The sequence below is a fragment of the Ranitomeya variabilis genome, chromosome 5, assembly GCF_051348905.1.
Source record: "Ranitomeya variabilis isolate aRanVar5 chromosome 5, aRanVar5.hap1, whole genome shotgun sequence".
NCBI lineage: Eukaryota > Metazoa > Chordata > Amphibia > Anura > Dendrobatidae > Ranitomeya > Ranitomeya variabilis.
Window position 1 is genome coordinate 673,973,763 of NC_135236.1, and position 23,715 is coordinate 673,997,477.

The window sequence follows — 23,715 nt, forward strand, 5'->3', positions numbered from 1 at the left end:
CAGAACATTGCACAGACCAAGCAAATGACATTTGGATATAAGATATCTCAGGCTGGCGCATCCACACCTCACCCTAGAATCATCTCAGTAATGCACTAATATAAGCCTCATTGCACAGGTAAGGGTTAAATAGAAAGTTGTAGAATCACTATTAAAACAGGGCGGGAGTGAAGGGAATGTCTCCTCCAGTTGTGGTGAAAGTGGGTGAGAGCGATAATACCGAGAGATAGACTCTTCATAAACCGCACCCACCCAGGGTTGCCAACTTGACTTTTTTTTTTCCTGACAGCTTATCAAAAAATCATGGACAGACTATTTTTTTTATGAACACTTTGAAAATCCATAATAAATCTGTATAATTATCAGTGATCCATGTCTACAGCCCAAAATTCTCATATGAAGATATCAGCTGCATTCCCTGTGAATTATAAAATGACGATAATTACAGGTAAAATAATCTGTACAAGTTTCTTTAGGCTCATAAAAATCACAGATAGGTTACATTTTTTTTACGGACAGGGCAAAAAAGTGTCCTATTTTTACGGACTGTCCAGGAATTTCTAGACAGTTGGCAACCCTGCACCAACCACCACATTAAGACTCTAAGCTTCTTCCAGTTCTTCATAAAGCCGACAGCTGACATTGACTTGCAGGCCCGTGGTGGCACGACGAAGTCCACCACGCGTTATATTAGTGGGGTCAGGTAAGAATATTCGTCTATTTATTTTTAAAATGTTCTGGAGAAAAATGAAGGACATTATTGCTTGACGAGGTTTAGGATGGGGACATTATGCTAGGAAGGGGCTTTGGATGGGGACATTACACTAGGAAGAGGCTTAGGGTGGAGGACATTACACTAGCAAGAGGCTTAGGATGGGGACATGCTGGGAAGAGGCTCAGAATGGTGGACATTATGCTAGGAAGAGCCTCAGGATTGTGGAGATTATGCTAGGAAGAGGCTCAGGATGGTGGACATTATGCTAGGAAGAGCCTCAGGATTGTGGAGATTATGCTAGGAAGAGGCTTAGGATGTTGGACATTATGCTAGGAAGAGGCTTAGGATGGGAGCATTATACTAGGAAAAGGCTTAGGATGGGGACATTATACAAGGAATAGGCTTAGGATGGGGACATTATACTATGAAGAGGCTGAAGATGGGAGACATACTAGGATGAGGCTCAGGATGGGGGAAATTATACAAGGAAAAGGCTTAGAATGAGGATATTATACTAGGAATATACTTAGGATGGGGGACATTATACTAGGAAGAGGCTCAGGATGTGGGACATTATACTAGGAAGAGGCTTAGGATGGGGATTTTATACTATGAAGAGGTTCAGAATGGGAGACATACTAGGAAGAGTCTCAGGATGGGGGACATTATACTAGGAAGAGTCTCAGGATGGGAGACATACTAGGAAGAAGCTCAGGATGGGAGACATACTAGGAAGAAGCTCAGGATGGGGGACATTATATTAGGAAGAGGCTTAGGATGGGGGACATTATACTAGGAAGAGGCTTAGGATGGGGGACATTATACTAGGAAGAGGCTTAGGATGGAGGACATTATACTAGGAAGAGGCTTAGGATGGGGGACATTATACTAGGAAGAGGCTTAGGATGGGGGACATTATACTAGGAAGAGGCTTAGGATGGGGGACATTATACTAGGAAGAGGCTTAGGATGGGGGACATTATACTAGGAAGAGGCTTAGGATGGAGGACATTATACTAGGAAGAGTCTCAGGATGGGAGACATACTAGGAAGAAGCTCAGGATGGGGGACATTATACTAGGAAAGAGGCTCAGGATGGGGTCATTGTTATAGGATGGGGCCCAGGTTGGATGGGGCATTATACAAGGAAATGGACATTTTACCATGAAATGGTAGCGGACTTTATACCTGGAAGTGGCCCAAAATGGGGGATATTATACCAGGAAATGGTATCAGTCAAACATGATCTCCTCTGCATACCAAAGTAATAGTTGGATGTCGAAACGCTAAAACTAAGGAAAGCAACAGGACAAAGATCCCAAACACAGCAGCAAATCTACATCAGAATGACTGAAAAACGAAACATTTGGACTTGACTTGGAATTCTTGTGCTGTGTGGTTTGCATGTGTTCCTTTATGTTACTATCTGGATGCTTTAGTGCTAGTTTTATGTACTTTTAAAGGGGACACGTCACCGTATACACCAAGGAATGATGCCGTAAGTCTAGTAGTGACCGTATGGGGCCCCACTGACAGTGAACCGTCACACCCACCTCCCATACAGGGACCTCACCCCTCCAGCTACAACATAGGCAGGGCCCATTGTATATCACGTACGCCGCCCTCCACCCTCCCATACATACATCGCTCTCCAGGCCTCTGACAATGGCAGCAGACTCGCTCTTGATGAATGATGGAAACCGGATCCCAATTCTTGGGTTCGGGACCTATGCGCCCGAATATGTGAGTATTGTAGAAAGTCACGGAGACGTGAATGGGTTAAATAAGGAGCCCCACTTACAGCTGCTTATTGAGCTGCTCACGGATGTGAGGACATTCACTTCTGCAATCATTTTCTTCTATGTATTGTTATGTTGCATAAAAGATGACGCCCCCGAGGTGCAGCTGTTATGGGGGGACCGTTACTAAATCTGGGGTGGTGGCCGCATTATTATCTGTGTTATAGGGGTACTGGAGATGGTCCTGCTGTTCCTACATTAAAGCTGCTCCAGTTATGGGGGCACTGCGGTCGGTTGTACTTATAAGGGCACTGCCAGCGTTTGTGTTATGGGGCAATGTTACAAGTTCGGTTCTGGGGCATTGTGGCTAGTTTTGTTATAGGAGGTCTGGGTCAGGTTCTGTTATGGGCCATCGAGAATGGTCCTGTTATGGGGAGGATCACAAGGAAATGGACAGCATGGGACTTAAAGCAAAGGGTCTGGAGACTTATGGCCATGGGATATTTCAGTTTTTGTTTTTCAATAAATTTGCAAAAATTTCTACATTTCTGTTTTTTTTGCAGTCACAATGGGGTGCAGAGTGTACATTAATGAGAAGAAATGAACTTTACTGAATTTACCAAATGGCTGCAATGAAACAGAGAGAAAAATTTAAAGGGGTCTGAATACTTTCCGCACCCACTGTAGTTCACCCTCATCCCACACGCACAGTATGTTCCCCATAGCCGCGTTCCCCATAACCTCCTACCCCGTAGCCTCATTCTTTGTAGCCTCGTTCCCCATAGCCTCATTTTCCGTAGCTTCATTCTTCCCCGTAACCTCGTTCCCCGTAGCCTCGGCATAATCCAGTTTACCCACATTCCAGGAGCTGAGAAATTCTTACATTGTTTTCATAGTAAAGTACAAAAATCCTATTCATAAGTTTAATTCATTACATTTTTACACCGAATTACTATAGACAGCTGTTATGTAGGAATCCAGAGAGTTTTCTTTGCCCTTTTTCAGCCGTGTCAACACCTGTGGGTCACAACGTCATCATAAAAGTTGCTACAGATACATGATATTCAGACACAGACGGGAACTTTACCCTCATTACTCCGAGATTCCAGGGATTTTTGGCCACAGGATTATACTATGTTGCATAACAGTAGTACTCTATAACTGACACTAGATGGCGACAATATACTCTAAAATATTGCAATAATTCTAATACTATACTACTATGAAATTAAAGGTCATGTGCAATATTAACCCCATATTATATCATCTACATAGTGCAGTCACTGTGTACATACATTACATTACTGATCCTGAGTTACCTCCTGTATTATACTCCAGAGCTGCACTCACTATTCTGCTGGTGCAGTCACTGTGTACATACATTACATTACTGATCCTGAGTTACATCCTGTATTATACTCCAGAGCTGCACTCACTATTCTGCTGGTGCAGTCACTGTGTACATACATTACATTACTGATCCTGAGTTACCTCCTGTATTATACTCCAGAGCTGCACTCACTATTCTGCTGGTGCAGTCACTGTGTACATACATTACATTACTGATCCTGAGTTACATCCTGTATTATACCCCCGAGCTGCACTCACTATTCTGCTGGTGCAGTCACCGTGTACATACATTACATTACTGATCCTGAGTTACCTCCTGCATTATACTCCAGAGCTGCACTCACTATTCTGCTGGTGCAGTCACTGTGTACATACATTACATTACTGATCCTGAGTTACATCCTGTATTATACCCCCGAGCTGCACTCTCTATTCTGCTGGTGCAGTCACCGTGTACATACATTACATTACTGATCCTGAGTTACCTCCTGCATTATACTCCAGAGCTGCACTCTCTATTCTGCTGGTGCAGTCACTGTGTACATACATTACATTACTGATCCTGAGTTACCTCCTGTATTATACTCCAGAGCTGCACTCACTATTCTGCTGGTGCAGTCACTGTGTACATACATTACATTACTGATCCTGAGTTACATCCTGTATTATACCCCAGAGCTGCACTCACTATTCTGCTGGTGCAGTCACTGTGTACATACATTACATTACTGATCCTGAATTACCTCCTGTATTATACTCCAGAGCTGCACTCACTATTCTGCTGGTGCAGTCACTGTGTACATACATTACATTACTGATCCTGAGTTACATCCTGTATTATACTCCAGAGCTGCACTCACTATTCTGCTGGTGCAGTCACTGTGTACATACATTACATTACTGATCCTGAGTCACATCCTGTATTATACCCCAGAGCTGCACTCACTATTCTGCTGGTGCAGTCACTGTGTACATACATTACATTACTGATCCTGAGTTACCTCCTGTATTATACCCCCGAGCTGCACTCACTATTCTGCTGGTGCAGTCACTGTGTAAATACATTACATTACTGATCCTGAGTTATATCCTGTATTATACCCCAGAGCTGCACTCACTATTCTGCTGGTGCAGTCACTGTGTACATACATTACATTGCTGATCCTGAGTTACATCCTGTATTATACCCCAGAGCTGCACTCACTATTCTGCTGGTGCAGTCACTGTGTAAATACATTACATTACTGATCCTGAGTTACATCCTGTATTATACTCCAGAGCTGCACTCACTATTCTTTCTGCTGGTGCAGTCACTGTGTACATACATTACATTACTGATCCTGAGTTACATCCTGTATTATACTCCAGAGCTGCACTCACTATTCTGCTGGTGCAGTCACTGTGTACATACATTACATTACTGATCCTGAGTTACATCCTGTATTATACCCCCGAGCTGCACTCACTATTCTGCTGGTGCAGTCACTGTGTACATACATTACATTACTGATCCTGAATTACCTCCTGTATTATACTCCAGAGCTGCACTCACTATTCTGCTGGTGCAGTCACTGTGTACATACATTACATTACTGATCCTGAGTTATATCCTGTATTATACCCCAGAGCTGCACTCACTATTCTGCTGGTGCAGTCACTGTGTACATACATTACATTACTGATCCTGAGTTACATCCTGTATTATACTCCAGAGCTGCACTCACTATTCTGCTGGTGCAGTCACTGTGTACATACATTACATTACTGATCCTGAGTCACATCCTGTATTATACCCCAGAGCTGCACTCACTATTCTGCTGGTGCAGTCACTGTGTACATACATTACATTACTGATCCTGAGTTACCTCCTGTATTATACCCCCGAGCTGCACTCACTATTCTGCTGGTGCAGTCACTGTGTAAATACATTACATTACTGATCCTGAGTTATATCCTGTATTATACCCCAGAGCTGCACTCACTATTCTGCTGGTGCAGTCACTGTGTACATACATTACATTGCTGATCCTGAGTTACATCCTGTATTATACCCCAGAGCTGCACTCACTATTCTGCTGGTGCAGTCACTGTGTACATACATTACAATACTGATCCTGAGTTACATCCTCTATTATACTCCAGAGCTGCACTCACTATTCTGCTGGTGCAGTCACTGTGTAAATACATTACATTACTGATCCTGAGTTACATCCTGTATTATACTCCAGAGCTGCACTCACTATTCTTTCTGCTGGTGCAGTCACTGTGTACATACATTACATTCCTGATCCTGAGTTACATCCTGTATTATACCCCAGAGCTGCACTCACTATTCTGCTGGTGCAGTCACTGTGTACATACATTACATTCCTGATCCTGAGTTACATCCTGTATTATACTCCAGAGCTGCACTCACTCTCACTATTCTGCTGGTGCAGTCACTGTGTACATACATTACATTACTGATCCTGAGTTACATCCTGTATTATACCCCAGAGCTGCACTCACTATTCTGCTCCGCTAGTCTCAGTTCCTTTCTCGTGACTCGCTTGGTCTCTGTCTCCACTGTTTCGCCTTCCTTCCCCACAGCCCGGCTCAGTACTGCAGCCCAGTTAGTGAGAGTCCTATTTTCATCCCGTGGTTCCACATCTTCTTTCTAGTGAACTAGTTTGCCAGTATGGCCGGTACGTATCTTCTCTGCTACTGACGCCTTGGAACTCCCGCCTGGGGTACTCTTTTCTTCTCATGTTCTCTGTCCCATCCTGGCCTGTTACCTTTCCTGAGTTATAAACTCAGGTCTGTACTGATAGTCGTCCTCTCACAGGATCCGCCTCTGGTTGATCATTCTTTCCTTCTGTTAGTTTTCCCTCCTTTTTACTCCGGATCATGCTATCCACTGCCTCAAACTCCTGTCCCTTCAGGACACCCACGTCATGCAGCACGGCTTACTGTCCGGACCCTAAGGTCTGCTTCTGATGCACACAGATTCCTATCTGATGTGATAGGAATCTGTCCCTGTCCCGTCACCATAGGCCCTCCCACTCCGGGCTAGTCCCAAACATTAGCCGTCTCTCCCTGCTGTCAGGCAGAACACAACATTATCAACAATAAAGCATATCTCAATTCACATTATACTCGTGTAGGATGTCCCTCTCCTTACACATATGCTCTTTGCAGAAACAGGTAAAGTACTCAGACCCCTTTACATTTGTCACTCTTTGTTTCATTTAAGCCATTTGGTAAATTCGAAAAAGTTCATTTTTTTCTCATTAATGTACACTCTGCACCCCATCTTGACTGAAAAAAAAGCAGAAATGTAGAAATTTTTTGCAAATTTTTTAAAAAAGAAAAACTTAAATATTAAATGGGCATAAGTATTCAGACCCGATGCAAAAATGTAAATGCAATCTGGAACCTTCCAGCAAGGATGGAGTTAATCACTGGAATTAAAGAGGAGTAAATGCATTTAGAAATTGTCCAGCAGGGTAACAGTTAGTAGCAGAAATGTATGTAAACTGGGACTGGCAACAAGGAAATGATTAACTGCAGAATAACAGTGAAGTATATGGAAACTGGAGAATTGCTGGAAGAGATGTGTTACCTTGATTGCAGAGGCTAGGTGTGAACCCCACCAAGAACAGTTGTGAGAAGTTGGTAGCTTGGTTGATAAGTAGCAAATTAAGACAAAACCTAGTAAGTCGGGTTGAGCTTGGAAATAAGGGTCCCTTTCCACTTGCGAGAGAAAACACGGTCCGTAATCTGGACCAAAAAAACGGATGTAATGTATGCGATTGTCACGCGAGTGCAATGCGATTTTTAATCGCATCATCCGTTTTTTGTAATTGCATCATCCGTATGACATCCGTATTACTGTCCGATTTGTACGCACCGGTGTCCTTTGAAAAGCCGGCAAATCATTGCTGTGTACAGTAAAATCACACTGACAGGTTAGAATAGAGTAGATATATACACATAGAATAGGTATATATACATATATATGTCAGTGAGACACCTATATATGTATATTTATATTTAATGCAGCGCTAGATAGCATTAAAGCCGCTAATTCAATTGCCGGCTTTTTCTTTCTCCTTCACAAACCCGACAGGATATGAGACATGGTTTACATACAGTAAACCATCTCATATCCATTATTTTATTACGTATTCCTCTTCACTAATGTAAGAAGTGTCTGTGTGTCAAATTTGGGGGCTCTAGCTATTAAATTAAAGGGTTAAATCGCGGAAAAAATTGGCGTGGGCTCCCGCGCAATTTTCTCCGCCAGAGTGGTAAAGCCAGTGACAGAGGGCAGATATTAATAGCCTAGAGAGGGTCCATGGTTATTGCCCCCCCTGGCTACAAACATCTGCCCCCAGCCACCCCAGAAAAGGCACATCTGGAAGATGCGCCTATTCTGGCACTTGGCCACTCTCTTCCCACTCCCGTGTAGCGGTGGGATATGGGGTAATGAAGGGTTAATGTCACCTTGCTATTGGAAGGTGACATTAAGCCAGATTAATAATGGAGAGGTGTCAATTATGACACCTATCCATTATTAATCCAATTGTATGAAATGGTTAAAAAAAACACACACACAATATTGCAAAGTATTTTAATGAAATAAACACACAGGTTGTTGTAATATTGTATTGCTCTCTCAATCCACCAGAAGACCCTCGTTCTGTAACAAATTAAAAATAATAAACCAACAATATACATACCCTCCGTAGATCTGTAACGTCCCACGATGTAAATCCATCTGAAGGGGTTAAAATATTTTACAGGCAGGAGCTCTGTTATAATGCAGCTCTGCTCCTGCCTGTAAACCCCGGGGAATGAAGGTAATGTAGGTCAATGACCTATAGTTACCTTCAGTCGCGGTGATGCGCCCTCTGCTGGATGTCCTCATGAACTGGAGCCTTGGAAAAGTTCCCACGCTCGAGTTCATATGAGGACATCCAGCAGAGGGCGCATCACCGCGACTGAAGGTAACTATAGGTCATTGACCTACATTTCCTTAATTCCCCGGGGTTTACAGGCACGAGCACAGCTGCATTATAGCAGAGCTCCTGCCTGTAAAATATTTTAACCCCTTCAGATGGATTTACATCGTGGGACGTCACAGATCTACGGAAGGTATGTATATTGTTAGTTTATTATTTTTGATTTGTTACAGAACGAGGGTCTTCAGGTGGATTGAGAGAGCAATAAAATATTACAACAACCTGTGTGTTTATTTCATTAAAATACTTTGCAATATTGTGTGTGTGTTTTTTTTAACCATTTCATACAATTGGATTAATAATGGATAGGTGTCATAATTGACGCCTCTCCATTATTAATCTGGCTTAATGTCACCTTCCAATAGCAAGGTGACATTAACCCTTCATTACCCCATATCCCACCGCTACACAGGAGTGGGAAGAGAGTGGCCAAGTGCCAGAATAGGCGCATCTTACAGATGTGCCTTTTCTGGGGTGGCTGGGGGCAGATGTTTGTAGCCAGGGGGGTCCTATAACCATGGTACCTCCCTAGGCTATTAATATCTGCCCTCAGTCACTGGCTTTAACACTCTGGCAGAGAAAATTGTGCGGGAGCCCACGCCAATTTTTTCCGCAATTTAACCCTTTAATTTAATAGCTAGAGCGCCCAAATTTTGCACATACACACTACTAACATTAGTAGTGTGGAATATGTAATAAAAGAAGGGATATGAGATGGTTTACTGTGTGTAAACCGTGTCTCATATCTTGTCGGGTTTGGGAAGGAGAGGGCAAAAGCCGGCAATTGAATTAGCGGCTTTTATGCTATCTAGCGCTGCATTAAATATAAATATACATATATAGGTGTCTCACTGACATATATATATGTATATATACCTATTCTATGTGTATATATCTACTCTATTCTAACCTGTCAGTGTGATTTTACTGTACACAGCACTGATTTGCCGGCTTTTCAAAGGACACCGGTGCGTACAAATCGGACAGAACTCGCATGGTGCGAGTGCTGTGCGATTTTTTTCTCGCACCCATTGACTTGCATTGGCGAGTCTCGTCCGAGAATCGCAGCAATACGCAGCATGCTGCGATTTTTCTCTCAGCCGATCCAGATTTTTCTCAGTCAGATTTCGGCTGAGAAAAAAATCGCAAATGAAAAGACACCTATTGAATAACATTGGTCCGAGTGCAATCCGATTTTTTATCGGATTGCACTCGTCCGTTTTCCTCGCAAGTGGAAAGGGGCCCTAATGTTGATTATAGCATGGAAGTCAAACGAGGCAGAGGAGATGATGGACACCTGGCTGGAGATGAGAGAAGTAAAGTTAAAGCAGTCTCCCGGTAAACTTGAGGCAAATGTGGACAATGGTGCCAAACACATGACCTCTACGTGAGACAGACACTAACCCTTTCACAACATGCGCTGTACTAGTACTGTGTATGTTGTGTCTCCCCCTTTGATGCGAGCTCCGGCGGTGAACCCACATCTTTCCTGGCACATGTCAGCTGTTCTGAACAGCTGACATGTGCCCAGAACAGCTGAGGGTGGAATCACGATCCACCCACGGCTATTACCCCATTAAATACTGCTGTCAAATGCTGACAGCGGCATTTAACATGCGCTTCTAGCAATCGCGCCGGAAATCTGTCCATCGGCGACCCTCGTCATGTGATCGCGGGTCACCGATGGGTTGGCATGACAACCAGAGGTCTCCAGCAGACCCGGTGGTCGGCGCTCATACCATGCGAGGTATTCTGCTACATACAGGTGATCTGAGCATTGCCTTATGGCAGCTTCTAGTCTCCCATGGAGACTTTTGAAGCATGTTAAAAAAAAAAAAAAGTTTTTAAAAATATTTAAAAAAAAAAAAAAATCAAAGTTTAAATCTCCCTTCTTGAGCCTCATTCAAAATAAAACAATAAGAGAAAACTCATACATACACACATTTGGTATCGAAGAGTTCAGAATCGCCCGATCTATCTATAAAAAAAATAATTAACCCAATCGCAAAAGAGCATAGCTAGAAAAAAATTAAAAAACGCCAGAATTACGTTTTTTTTGGTCGCCGCAACATTACATCAAAATGCAATAACGGGACATCAAAAGAACGTATCTGCACTGAAATGGTATCATTAAAAACGTCAGCTCGGCACGCAAAAAATAAGCCCTCACCCAACCCCAGATCTCAAATAAAAGAGATGCTACAGGTATCGTAAAATGACACAATTCTTTTTGTTTTTTTAACAAACATTGGATTTTTTTTTCACCACTTAAATAAAAAAGAACCTAGACATGTTTGGTAACTATGAACTCGCAATGACCTGGAGAATCATAATGGCAGGTCAGTTTTGCATTTCGTGAAAATGGTAACAAAAAATCCCCCCCAAAATTGTGGAATTGCACTTTTTTTTCAATTTCACCGTACTTGGAATTTTTTTCCCCGTTTTTGAGTACACGATATGGAAAAACCGATGGTGTCCTTCAAAAGTACAACTTGTCCCGCAAAAAACAAGCCCCACATGGCCATATTGATGGAAAAATAAAAAAGTTATGGCTCTGGGAAGAAGGGGAGTGAAAAACAGAAATGCAAAAACGAAAAAGGGCCGCGGCGTGAAGGGGTTACAGTCCCAGGGTGATGATTTCAGAGGAGCTCACCGGGCTTCCTGAGAAACCTGGGGTGGAGTACTGCAGAAGAAGACAGCCATAGGAAAAGGGAGCAAGGTCCAGTGCTGGAGGCAAAAAAGGTGAGTAACACTTGCGATTTATTGCTGTGTTCTATGGAGGCGCGATGTTGTGTTAGAATTGTCCAGATCTGGACAGATCAGTCCCACAGTTTTTGAGAATTCCAAGCCTCAGATAGGCCCCGTAAAGTAACTTGTGCAAGAATAACCTGTAGTTATCCCAAAGAACATTTGTCTCTGTTCCTGTTAATCAATCACCAGCATTTTAAAAGCAAAATGTAAATTTCCATGTGAGGGCTGAGCCGGGCCGCCAGCATTACACAATACTTGCTAGTTAGTAAAAACTGGCTCAGGTAGGTGGCAGCGTACCAAACACGTGGGAAGAGCAGAAAGTAACCGGGACGACTGCTTGCCCCACGTGCCAGTTCATCTGTTCACAGTCCATATTAAACAGGTGCGGTAAAACGTTTCTGACGGGCACAGCATGGCGCTGCAATCAGATGTCAGCCTAGGCGATGGGCGTACAATGCCAGTGGTGGGCTTTGGTACCTATGCTCCACACCAGGTGGGTGACTGTTCTGATTTTGTTGGTAGGACCACCCTCTGTCTGGCATTGTATATAGAGGGATCGGTCTCTAGTCTTCTTTTAGGGTTTAGGTTATGGGTGTGCCTTTTTAGGGTACGCACCCCAGAGTTCAGTATTAATAGAAGTCAGTATAGGTTATTTATTACATGTACGGTTATTGTATTAATGTCAGCATGAGCCAGCACATATTACACTAGTTGGAAGAGAAATGGTTAAATAGCCTCCCCAAGGCAGGTTGGAGCAGCTAATCGGAAGAAAGTGTGAGGGAACGGAAACATCTACTACTGGGGTGAGCGATGGCCGGATTCTACAGAGCACATAGGTCTATTGCTGTTGTAAGTGTGCTGAGAAGTAAGTAAGAACATTCGGCCAGTAGTGGTTAGTTGTAGATGGAGCGCCCCCACACCGCCGCAGGGCCGAGGGGTACCCGGTACCGGGCCTCTGAGTCTCAGTCCTGGAGTGGTCACGGTGGCTAGACCCGGTCCGTGGCCCTGTCTATCAGTGGGGGACGTCCGGTGCAATAAGTGGTGATAATGGTGCGGTTGTGGGGTGCAGGTCGCGGTAAATAATGAGGACACCAGGTTGTAGTCTCTTTACCTCTTTACTGAAGGTTTTAGAGTCCTCAGTCCAGAGCGCTGTTAACAGGGTTGTCAGAGACCGGCCGGTCCAAAGGCACATCAGGAGTTCTCTTTACAGGTGGGGATCAGTGTCTACCTTCTAGCGCTGGGTGTTGTAGTCCTTCCCTGCTGAGCTCCCGGGATAGTCCTCACAACTGGTTCTGTCTTTCTCTAATGTTCGTTCTCTCCGTCCTCCAGGTGATATGGTAGGACGCACCCGTATGACGGGGTAGGCCTGGAGTTCTTCCGGGACCCTAGAGTCGCCCCTCTCCCACAGCTGCCTCCGTTGTCTGCTTAGGTGTTAAGTGAGACAGCCAACCTGTAATTGGCTGTCCGGCCGTGGTTTGCAGTGTACTTAAAGTCTCTTACTTGCTCGGCGTTCCGGCCACCGACTGTTTGCGCCTCAGAAGGATGTTGCCTCGGTCTAACAGCACGACTCCTTCTGGTCCCAATTCCTCTTTACTGTATTCCCGTTGTGCACTGGTTAGTCCTGCTCTGAGGAGTCTGCCAGGATCCCATCCCTGACAGGTCCTCTCGCTAGCTCTTCCCAGCTACTACCCTCTGTCTTCCTGTCCAACCCCCAGTTTTACCAGAATGTGAGGAGTGGCCTAGTAGATAGAACCACCCCCCCTGGTGGCCGGAGTGTGAAGTGTAGTGAGGTGTTACCTGGTCAGAGAGACTCCGTTAGCGCAATCAGACGTACCATAGCTCCCCATAGTGGCGGAGCCACAGTACTGCAACGACCAGGACTCTGGGGCGCTGCACTCCCCCCCGGTTAAATCCAGTACTCCGGGACTGGGAAAACAAGAACAATAACACATGTTAACAGAAAACACACAAATTTTTGAAATAGCATAACAATTGAACATAACAGTGCTTCCCTTTACGGGAGGTGAGGATTCTTGAACGTTGCAAAAGTTAGGTCATGCACAGTTTATGACTCTCAGTTCAGTGGTTGAAACAGCGGGGACCCCGGGTAAACAAAGGGGTCCCCTTGTGAAAGTTTTTGAGCAATTCACCGTCCATTACTCTATTGTCCATTTAAAACCTGTAACAAAAGACATACACAAAAACATTCTTAACTAAAGAGCAGCCCTTATTAATACCTCCAAGTTTTGTAGCGGAGGGGAGTTTGATTTTGAGTGCTGCGTGTGGACCTTCGCAGCGCAGGGGTTGCTATTGGCCTAACGGGGCCCGCTATGCTTGCTACCCCTGGTGTAGTGCACTGTCTTCTAGCTACACTTCTAGTGAGTCGGGGTAGCACTGGCAGGTTGGGGTTCTCAGAGCTGCTGCTATCAACAGTGGGTACAGCAGATTCACTGACAGCAGAGGGAGGATTTACCGGTTCAACGGTTGGCATGGCATCATCAAGTAAGGCTTGTTGAGGTAGCGGGGCCGGATGATCTGGTGCCACCACTGTTTCTGGCGGGTCCGGCTGTTGAAACATTAGAACAGGCACCACGATGGCTTGATTTATCTGAGTCCAGGACTGGGGAAAGTCACCAAGGACGGTATGGAACATCTTCTCCTTTTCTTCCGGCGGGGAGATCTTTGGGACCGTCTCTCTCTCTTTCAACTTATCGGGGCAGACCTTAAGGTGATCCCTGGATACCGCTGTCGAGGTCTCCCCTCTGTCCTTGCTGATGAGACAGACCTTCGTGTTGTCGAAATCGGACGGCAGGATGGTGTACGGTTCCGCTTCCCATTGGTCATCGAGTTTATGTAACCTCCTCTTTCGTTTAAGTACTTGCTCACTAGGTGATAGAGGAATCGCAGGAGCGTGTTGGTTGTAGTCCCTTTCTTGTTTTTGCCTAGCCTGGGCGAGGCTCCTCTCTACACACTCCTGTACTTCGCGGTATCTTCGCTGCCTTTCTGTATCCCAATCTGCCTCCGGCGGGGTATCTTCGGGTACTAGGACCCCCATATCCAGATCAACGGGTAACCGACTAGATCTTCCTCGCATCAGGTACGCTGGAGTACAGTTGGTGGAACTTACTGGGATGTGGTTGTACATATCCACCAAGTCAGGCAACTTTATCAGCCACAGGCTCCGTTCTTCCACAGGCAAGGTCTTCAATAAATCGATTACCACCTTGTTCATCTTCTCGCACATCCCGTTGGTCTGAGGGTGGTACGGTGTGGTTCTGATCTTCTTACACCCGTACAGTTGGCAGAATTCCTGGAACACTTCTGCTTCAAAGGCAGGTCCCTGGTCGGTCAGTACCTTCTCTGGGTAGCCATGGGGCCTACAAAAGTGCTGCTGGAAGGCCCTGGCGGCAGTCCTGGCCGTTAGATCTTTAACAGGCACAACCACCAAAAACCTGGAGTAGTGGTCCACGATGGTAAGGGCGTAGATATAGCCCGACCGGCTAGGTGTCAGCTTCACATGATCCAGCGCGACCAGTTCAAGCGGCCGTTTGGTGATGATAGGCCGCAGGGGAGCCCGTTGACTGTCACGGTCCTTTCTGCGCAGACTACATGGACCACACTCCCGACACCACTTCTCAATGGTTCTCTTCATGCCAATCCAATAGAACCTCCCTCGGAGCAGCTTCTCCAGCTTCCTCCATCCGAAGTGTCCGGCCCCATCATGGTAGGCTCCCAGAACCATGGGCGCATCTCGCCTTGGCACCACTATCTGCCACACCAATTCATGAGTACGTGGGTCGATGCTCCTCCTGCACAGCTTGCCATCATGGATAAACAGTTTGCTTCTCCCCTTCCACAGCTGTTGGGTTTCTTGTGGATCATCTGGGCCAGGGTGCAACCCAGCCTGCGTCAAGAGCTCCTTCACCTGACGGACCGCGGGGTCACTATCCTGGGTTTCTGCCCATCCGTGGTGGGGCAGGGGATTCAGCGTGGCATCCGGTGGGTTCTTGTGCCTGTTCTTCACATGGTGAGAGTTCTGAGTGGCTTTGGGGCGATGGAAGGCAGGCAGCTCCACCTCTTCAAGTGCCTCCGGGTCTTCTCCCACTTCTGGTAAATTGGGCATTCGGGACAGGGCATCGGCACTGGCATTCTGGTGTCCTGCCCGATATTTGATGGTGAAATCATAGTTGGACAGCCGGGCCATCCACCGCTGTTCCAAAGCCCCGAGTTTGGCAGTATCCAGATGCGTTAGTGGATTGTTGTCCGTGAAAACGGTGAATTTCGCGGAGGCCAGGTAGTGCTTGAACCTCTCCGTCACTGCCCAGACAAGGGCAAGGAATTACAGCTTGAAGGAACTGTAGTTGTCAGGGTTCCTTTCCGTGGGACGGAGTTTCCTGCTGGCGTAAGCGATCACTCTTTCTTTGCCTTTCTGGACTTGAGACAGCACGGCTCCTAGTCCCACATTACTGGCATCTGTGTACAGCACAAACGGTTGGTCGTATTCGGGGTAAGCCAGTACCTCTTCTTCCGTCAGCGCCGACTTCAAGCAGGTGAAGGATTCCTCCAGCTCCCCGTTCCAGTCAAAGGGGGTGTTCCTCCCCTTGGTCTTCTTTGGTTGGCCCACCAACAGGTTTTGCAAGGGTGCGGCCTTCTTGGTGAAGTCTTTAATGAACCTCCGGTAATAGCCTACCAGCCCGAGGAACTGCCGGACTTCGTGGAGGTCACTGGGCTTTGGCCAGTCCTTGATCACGGTGACCTTGTCGGGGTCTGGGGCCACTCCTTCAGCGCTCACCACATGGCCCAGGTACTGCACTTTAGGTTTCAGCAGATGGCACTTGGACGGTTTCACCTTTAGGCCGAAGTTGGACAAGGCTTCAAACACCTCGGCCAGGTGCTTCAGATGGTCTTCGTAGGTCTTAGAGAAGACTATGACGTCATCCAGATACAGCAGCACAGTTTCAAAGTTCATGTGTCCCAGGCAGCACTCCATCATCCTCTGGAACGTCCCGGGAGCATTGCACAATCCGAAGGGCATGTAGTTGAACTCGCAGAGACCCATTGGTGTCGTGAAGGCCGTCTTCTCTTTGTCCGCCTCCGCTACAGGAACCTGCCAGTACCCACTGGTGAGATCTAAGGTAGAGAAGTAGTTAGCAGATTTTAAAGCAGCCAGGGACTCCTCTATCCTGGGCAGTGGGTATGCGTCCTTATGTGTAATGCGATTCAACTGCCTGTAATCCACACACATCCCCATTGTACCATCTTTCTTTTTAACAAGGACTAACGGAGCTGCCCAGGGGCTACAGCTGTCTCTCACCACCCCAGCCTCCTTCATTTCCCGCAACATGTCCTTGGCACACTGGTAATGAGCTGGGGGTACAGGGCGATATCTCTCTTTTATGGGTCGGTGATCTCCCATGGGGATGTGATGTTGGATCCCTTTCACCTGCCCAAAATCTAAGGGGTGTTTGCTGAATACCTGCTCGTACTCGTGTACCACCCTGTAAGCTCCCTGTATTTGATGAGATGGGGTAGAGTCAGTGCCCACATGCAATTCCCGACACCAGTCTTTCGAGTGCTCTGCAGAACCTTTGTTCTCCACCACGTTTGACGGGACCAAGGGTTCAGGTGTCTGTATTACACTATTATTGACAGTGAACAGTTTGGCGAGCGTGGTATACTTGGTTAGGTGGACCTCTTCCTCCCCACAATTGAGGACACGTACGGGCACTCTCCCCTGACGGACGTCGACCACCCCCCGGGCTGTCAGAACAGTAGGCCTATTGTCTGAATATACGGGTTCTACCAAGGCCTGGTAGTCCTTACCCCTGAGACCTATGGCTGCTCGACACCATATTAACATTTCGCTCTTGGGGGGTATCGCGATGGGGTTTGAATCACTCACAGTGACGCGACCAATCTCACCACCAGTCAGCTCTACCTGCTGTCTCTGCATCAGAGCCCTGATTTCCTTCTGCAGGGCGCGTTGCTCACTGTGGCCAGCGGTTTCTGCCACCTGTTGCAACAAAACAATCACTTCTGCAAGACAATTTTCTATAACATTAGTACCAAGAGTCATCATGGGATTACATTCTCGACGATCAATATCAACAATCACAATCCCTTGGGCTTTCAATTCCACCCGCCCCACTTTGATGGTGACCTCCTTATACCCCACTTGTGGCAACGGCTGACCATTACTAGCTATTATGGTGAAATCATCGTCAGGGCCACGAGTAATATCAGCGTCCTCCCAATACCGTTTGTAGAGCACGTAAGGTATAGTCGTCACCTGAGAACCGGTGTCCAGCAAAGCATTCAAGGGGATTCCATCAATCACTACAGGGAGAACTGGTCGTCCTCCAATATACTTGGTTCTCCAATGCTGCGGGCCTGACCGTCCTACTCCTGGGGGTTGGCCCTTTGCCCCAGGGGTTGCTCGTTTAAAGGACAGTACCTTGCAAGATGGCCCACCTGGTGACATCGGCGGCAGATGGGTCGTCCGTCCTGATGGAAGCGATCGCTGTCCCGGCCTCTGGTCGGTGGGGTCCTCTTCTGTCGCGTCCAGGGAACATCCTCTGGTCCGGAGGCTAGCTGGATCTTTTCTTTGGGGGCCTCCTGTAGGGACTGCACCGTCCGGGCTAGGGCAGCAACGCTCCTGGTCAGCTCCCGCATCTGAAGACGGAGTCCTGCAGGGGAGTCGTCCTCGAAGCTCTGGGCGTCGACCTCCGCGGCAACTGGGGTATCCGATGCCACCTCCTGGTGGTATGTGATAGCGGGGCGCCTGGGTGGTATTGCACGGCTGGGCTGTCGCTCCTGCAATGCCTGGATAGCTTTATCTTTAAACTGCGCAAAAGTCAAGTCTGGATTTTGCATGGCCAGGAAGTGCAATTGGCCCCGCTGGTGACTGCACAGGAGCCCCTCAATGAACCGCTCCTTCAGAAGTTTATCCTCATCCTGCATGCTGCCGGAGTCACTCTGCTTAATGGCCCGCATCGCCTCCTGGAGATTAAGGGCATAGTCCCGTAAGCTATCCTGCGGTCTTTGTTTGCATCCATAAAAAGTCAGTTTAATTTCTGTAGCAGTGCGAGTATCAAAGGTGGCTTTAAGCTTGGCAAAAATCTGTTGTGCAGTTCCTTTATCCTCAGCGGGCCAGGATTTCAATTCTCTCAGAGCCGCCCCAAAGAGTTGGCCGGTTATCATATGGACCTTCTGAGGCTCGGTTAGGGGATAGAACTCGAGCAGGCTGCAGAGCCCCTCTTTAAAGTCAGTGAATGTATGCGACTCCCCAGAGTATCGTGGGAGCCAGGCCGCTCCGGGCAGGTAGGGCATAGAGAAGGGCATTATGGCTTTTGCGTTAGCGGCAGTGTCCGACTGGCTGACAGGGGCAGCGGGTTCTGCGGCAACCGGTGGTGGTATTAGGGCCGCGGCTTCGCCCGCTGCGGGGACCGGAGCTGCCCCTGCGTCCGCGGCTGCGACCGCCACCTCCTCTCCTCCCAACTAGGACATGGCTGTCCCTTCCTCCCACTAACCTGCTGGAGGTCGGAGTTCCTCTTCCGGGATTGGCGCCTTACCGCGCTTTCCGTTCCGCGCTTCTTTTGGCTGGTTCCGCCCACGTAGCTAAGGCTCCTCCCTCCGTGCGCGGCAATGGCGAATTTTGGCGGTAAATGGCAATACACAGTCCTTTCAATAAAGTACAGTTCGAGCACAATAATTCACAGTTCCAAGGCACACATGACCTGATTCTTCAGGCTTAAGTAGATCCTGTTCGTGACGCCAAAATGGAGCGCCCCCACACCGCCGCAGGGCCGAGGGGTACCCGGTACCGGGCCTCTGAGTCTCAGTCCTGGAGTGGTCACGGTGGCTAGACCCGGTCCGTGGCCCTGTCTATCAGTGGGGGACGTCCGGTGCAATAAGTGGTGATAATGGTGCGGTTGTGGGGTGCAGGTCGCGGTAAATAATGAGGACACCAGGTTGTAGTCTCTTTACCTCTTTACTGAAGGTTTTAGAGTCCTCAGTCCAGAGCGCTGTTAACAGGGTTGTCAGAGACCGGCCGGTCCAAAGGCACATCAGGAGTTCTCTTTACAGGTGGGGATCAGTGTCTACCTTCTAGCGCTGGGTGTTGTAGTCCTTCCCTGCTGAGCTCCCGGGATAGTCCTCACAACTGGTTCTGTCTTTCTCTAATGTTCGTTCTCTCCGTCCTCCAGGTGATATGGTAGGACGCACCCGTATGACGGGGTAGGCCTGGAGTTCTTCCGGGACCCTAGAGTCGCCCCTCTCCCACAGCTGCCTCCGTTGTCTGCTTAGGTGTTAAGTGAGACAGCCAACCTGTAATTGGCTGTCCGGCCGTGGTTTGCAGTAGTACTTAGAGTCTCTTACTTGCTCAGCGTTCCGGCCACCGACTGTTTGCGCCTCAGAAGGATGTTGCCTCGGTCTAACAGCACGACTCCTTCTGGTCCCAATTCCTCTTTACTGTATTCCCATTGTGCACTGGTTAGTCCTGCTCTGAGGAGTCTGCCAGGATCCCATCCCTGACAGGTCCTCTCGCTAGCTCTTCCCAGCTACTACCCTCTGTCTTCCTGTCCAACCCCCAGTTTTACCAGAATGTGAGGAGTGGCCTAGTAGATAGAACCACCCCCCCTGGTGGCCGGAGTGTGAAGTGTAGTGAGGTGTTACCTGGTCAGAGAGACTCCGTTAGCGCAATCAGACGTACCATAGCTCCCCATAGTGGCGGAGCCACAGTACTGCAACGACCAGGACTCTGGGGCGCTGCATAGACACCATGGGGATAACGTACGCAAAAGCGGCCCTCACATCAATGAAGATGAGTGGGGTTGGGACAAGGAGGCCATTTGGGTTCACATTGCGTTACTGAAGTCCGTTAGATGGACTGCGTTACACCGCGGCATAACGCAGTATAACGCAGTCCGTTAACGCTGCCATTAACCCCTATTATCGGGCGCATCACCAACGCATGCCATAATGGTCATGCAGTAGCAATGTGCCGTCATTCTGTAACAGACCCCCGGACACGGGCTGCAGCTTTTTCGGGTCCATCACCGCTAGCGCAGATAGAGCATCTGCGCTAGCGCGATCGCATAACGTGATCTTTTTCGGTATTTGCGTTAACGCAGTCCGTTTAATGCATGCTTTGAACGGACTGCACTAACGCAATGTGAACCTACTATGCCTTGAAAGGGAGGAAGATACTTCAATAGCGCCAGTACTGGACACCAGCTTTAGACACTGGAGGGACTTACCGATATTATTCCATTTGTACCCATCTCTCTGCCTCTAAATGCTGTCTGTGAAAAGGAACATTTGTCTTCTGCATATGTTTGATTCGACTGTACTACTTCTGTCTGTACCACCTCTGACTGTACCACCAGTGGCTGTACCACCCTGACTGTACCACCTCTGACTGTACCACCAGTGGCTGTACCACCCTGACTGTACCACCAGTGGCTGTACCACCCTGACTGTACCACCTCTGACTGTACCACCAGTGGCTGTACCACCCTGACTCTACCACCGCTGACTGTACCACCACTGGCTGTACCACCTTGACTGTACCACCGCTGGCTGTACACCCTGATTGTACCACCGCAGACTGTACCACCACTGGCTGTACCACCTTGACTGTACCACCGTTGGCTGTACCACCTCTGACTGTACCACCAGTGGCTGTACCACCCTAACTGTACCACCGCTGACTGTACCACCGCAGACTGTACCACCACTGGCTGTACCACCTCTGACTGTACCACTGCTGTCTGTACCACCTCTGACTGCACCACCGCTGCCTGTTAAACCTGACTGTACCACCTCTGACTGTGCCACCTCTGACTGTACCACCTCTGGCTGTGCCACCAATGACTGTACCACCTCTGGCTGTGCCACCTTTGACTGTACCACCTCTGGCTGTGCCACCTCTGACTGTACCACCTCTGGCTGTGCCACCAATGACTGTACCACCTCTGGCTGTGCCACCAATGACTGTACCACCTCTGGCTGTGCCACCAATGACTGTACCACCTCTGGCTGTGCCACCAATGACTGTACACCTCAGACTGTGCCACCTCTGGCTGTTAGACCTCTGGCCTGTGAAACAAGTAAACTTTGTAATCTGTTTTACCGTACATTTGTTCAGAATATTACATTAATATTTACTGTACCAGTGAGGTCTCCTGGCTCTATTACTCTCTCAGCAACATCCTCTCCCTCCTCTCTCTCCTGTCTCCCTCTGCACCTACATCATGGGGAGCAACGGTTACATCACACAATCAGAGGGGACAGCAAAAACCCCCTCACACCTGTAACTGTGTACCCATTATCAACTGTGACCTCTAGTAGTCGGGCAGGGCCACCACCACCGTAACGAGGGACAGAGAGGATTCAACCATCATTTTTAATGTCATTATTTAATTATGCAGCACCCCAGAGTCCTGGTTGTTGCAGTACTGTGGCTCCGCCACTATGGGGAGCTGTGGTACATCTGATTGCACTAAAGGAGTTTCTCTGACCAGGTAACACCTCACTACACTTCACACTCCGGCCACCAGGGGGGGCGGTCCTATCTAGTAGGCCACTCCTCACACTATGGTAAAACTGGGGGTTGGACAGGAAGACAGGGAGAAGTAGCTGGGAAGAGCTAGTGAGAGGACCTGTCAGGGATGGGATCCTGGCAGACTCTTCAGAGCAGAACTAACCAGTGCACAACGGGAATACAGTAAAGAAGTATTGGGACCAGAAGGAGTCGTGCTGTTAGACCGAGGCAACATCCTTCTGAGGCGCAAACAGTCGGTGGCCAGAACGCCGAGCAAGTAAGAGACTTTAAGTACACTGCAAACCACGGCAGGGCAGCCAATTATAGGTTGGCTGTCTCACACAAATCACCTAAGCAGACAACGGAGGCAGCTGTGGGAGAGGGGCGACTCTAGGGTCCCGGAAGAACTCCAGGCCTACCCCGTCATACGGGTGCGTCCTACCATATCACCTGGGGGACGGAGAGAACGAACAAATAGAGACAGACAGAAACAGTTGTGAGGACTATCCCGGGAGCTCAGCAGGGAAGAACTACAACACCCAGCACTAGAAGGTAGACACTGATTCCCACCTGTAAAGAGGACTCCTGATGTGCCTTTGGACCGGCCGGTCTCTGACAACCCAGTTAACAGCGCTCTGGACTGAGGTCTCCAAAACCTTCAGTAAAGAGGTAAAGAGACTGCAACCTGGTTTCCTCGTTATTTACCGCGACTTGCACCCCACAACTGCACCTGTTGTGAATTTGGATTCTGGGCTCCCCCGGTGGCTACTGGTGGAATTGAACTGGTGTCTTCATCTTCTCTGTTCACCTGTTCCCATCAAGATGTGGGAGTCGCTATATAACCTTGCTGCTCTGTTAGTTGCTTGCCGGTCAACAATGTTATCAGAAGCCTCTCTGTGCTTGTTCCTGCTCCTAGACAACTACTAGATAAGTTGGACTCTTGTCCATGTTTGTTTTTGCATTTTTGTTCCAGTTCACAGCTGTAGTTTTGTTACTGTGTCTGGAAAGCTCTTGTGAACAGGAATTGCCACTCTGGTGTTATGAGTTAATGCCAGAGTTTTAAAGTAATTTCTGGATGGCGTTTTGATAGGGTTTTCAGCTGACCATGAAAGTGTCCTTTCTGTCTTCTGCTATGTAGTAAGTGGACCTCAAATTTGCTAAACCTATTTTCATGCTGCGTTTGTTATTTCATCTTAATTCACCGCCAATACATGTGGGGGGCCTCTGTCTCCTTTCGGGGTATTTCTCTAGAGGTGAGCTAGGACTAATATTTTCCTCTGCTAGCATTATTTAGTCCTCCGGCTGGTGCTGGGCATCTAGAATCAACGTAGGCATGCTACCCGGCCACTGCTAGTTGTGCGTTAGGTTTAGTTCATGGTCAGCTCAGTTTCCATCTTCCAAGAGCTAGTTCCTATATATGCTGATGCTATGATCTCTTGCCATTGAGATCATGACAGTTTGACCGGCCAACTAAAGGGTTAAAATCCTTGGCTGAGAAAGGAGAGAAATAAGTAGTCTGCTGAAATTTTTTTTTTTTTTTTCTCTCCTTTGAATGGCTCTGTGTCCACCTGTTTGTAATGGATCTTCAGAGTGTAACTGCAGGTTTGATTAATC

General features: G+C 47.8%; 1 protein-coding gene across 2 annotated transcripts in view; it reads left to right on the forward strand.

The window, feature by feature from the left end:
* The first annotated feature begins 2,325 nt into the window (after positions 1 to 2,325).
* Positions 2,326 to 23,715, forward strand: part of LOC143776974 (estradiol 17 beta-dehydrogenase 5-like) — a 47,109-nt gene continuing 25,719 nt past the window's right edge. Inside the window, exon 1 of one of the 2 annotated variants that reach the window (XM_077266854.1) lies at positions 2,326 to 2,458. In XM_077266854.1, coding sequence (XP_077122969.1) covers positions 2,381 to 2,458 — 78 coding nt within the window. In that variant the 5' untranslated portion in view covers positions 2,326 to 2,380. Of the gene's footprint in view, positions 2,459 to 11,883; positions 12,052 to 23,715 lie in introns of those variants that run through there. The other variant, XM_077266852.1, reaches the window with a different exon arrangement.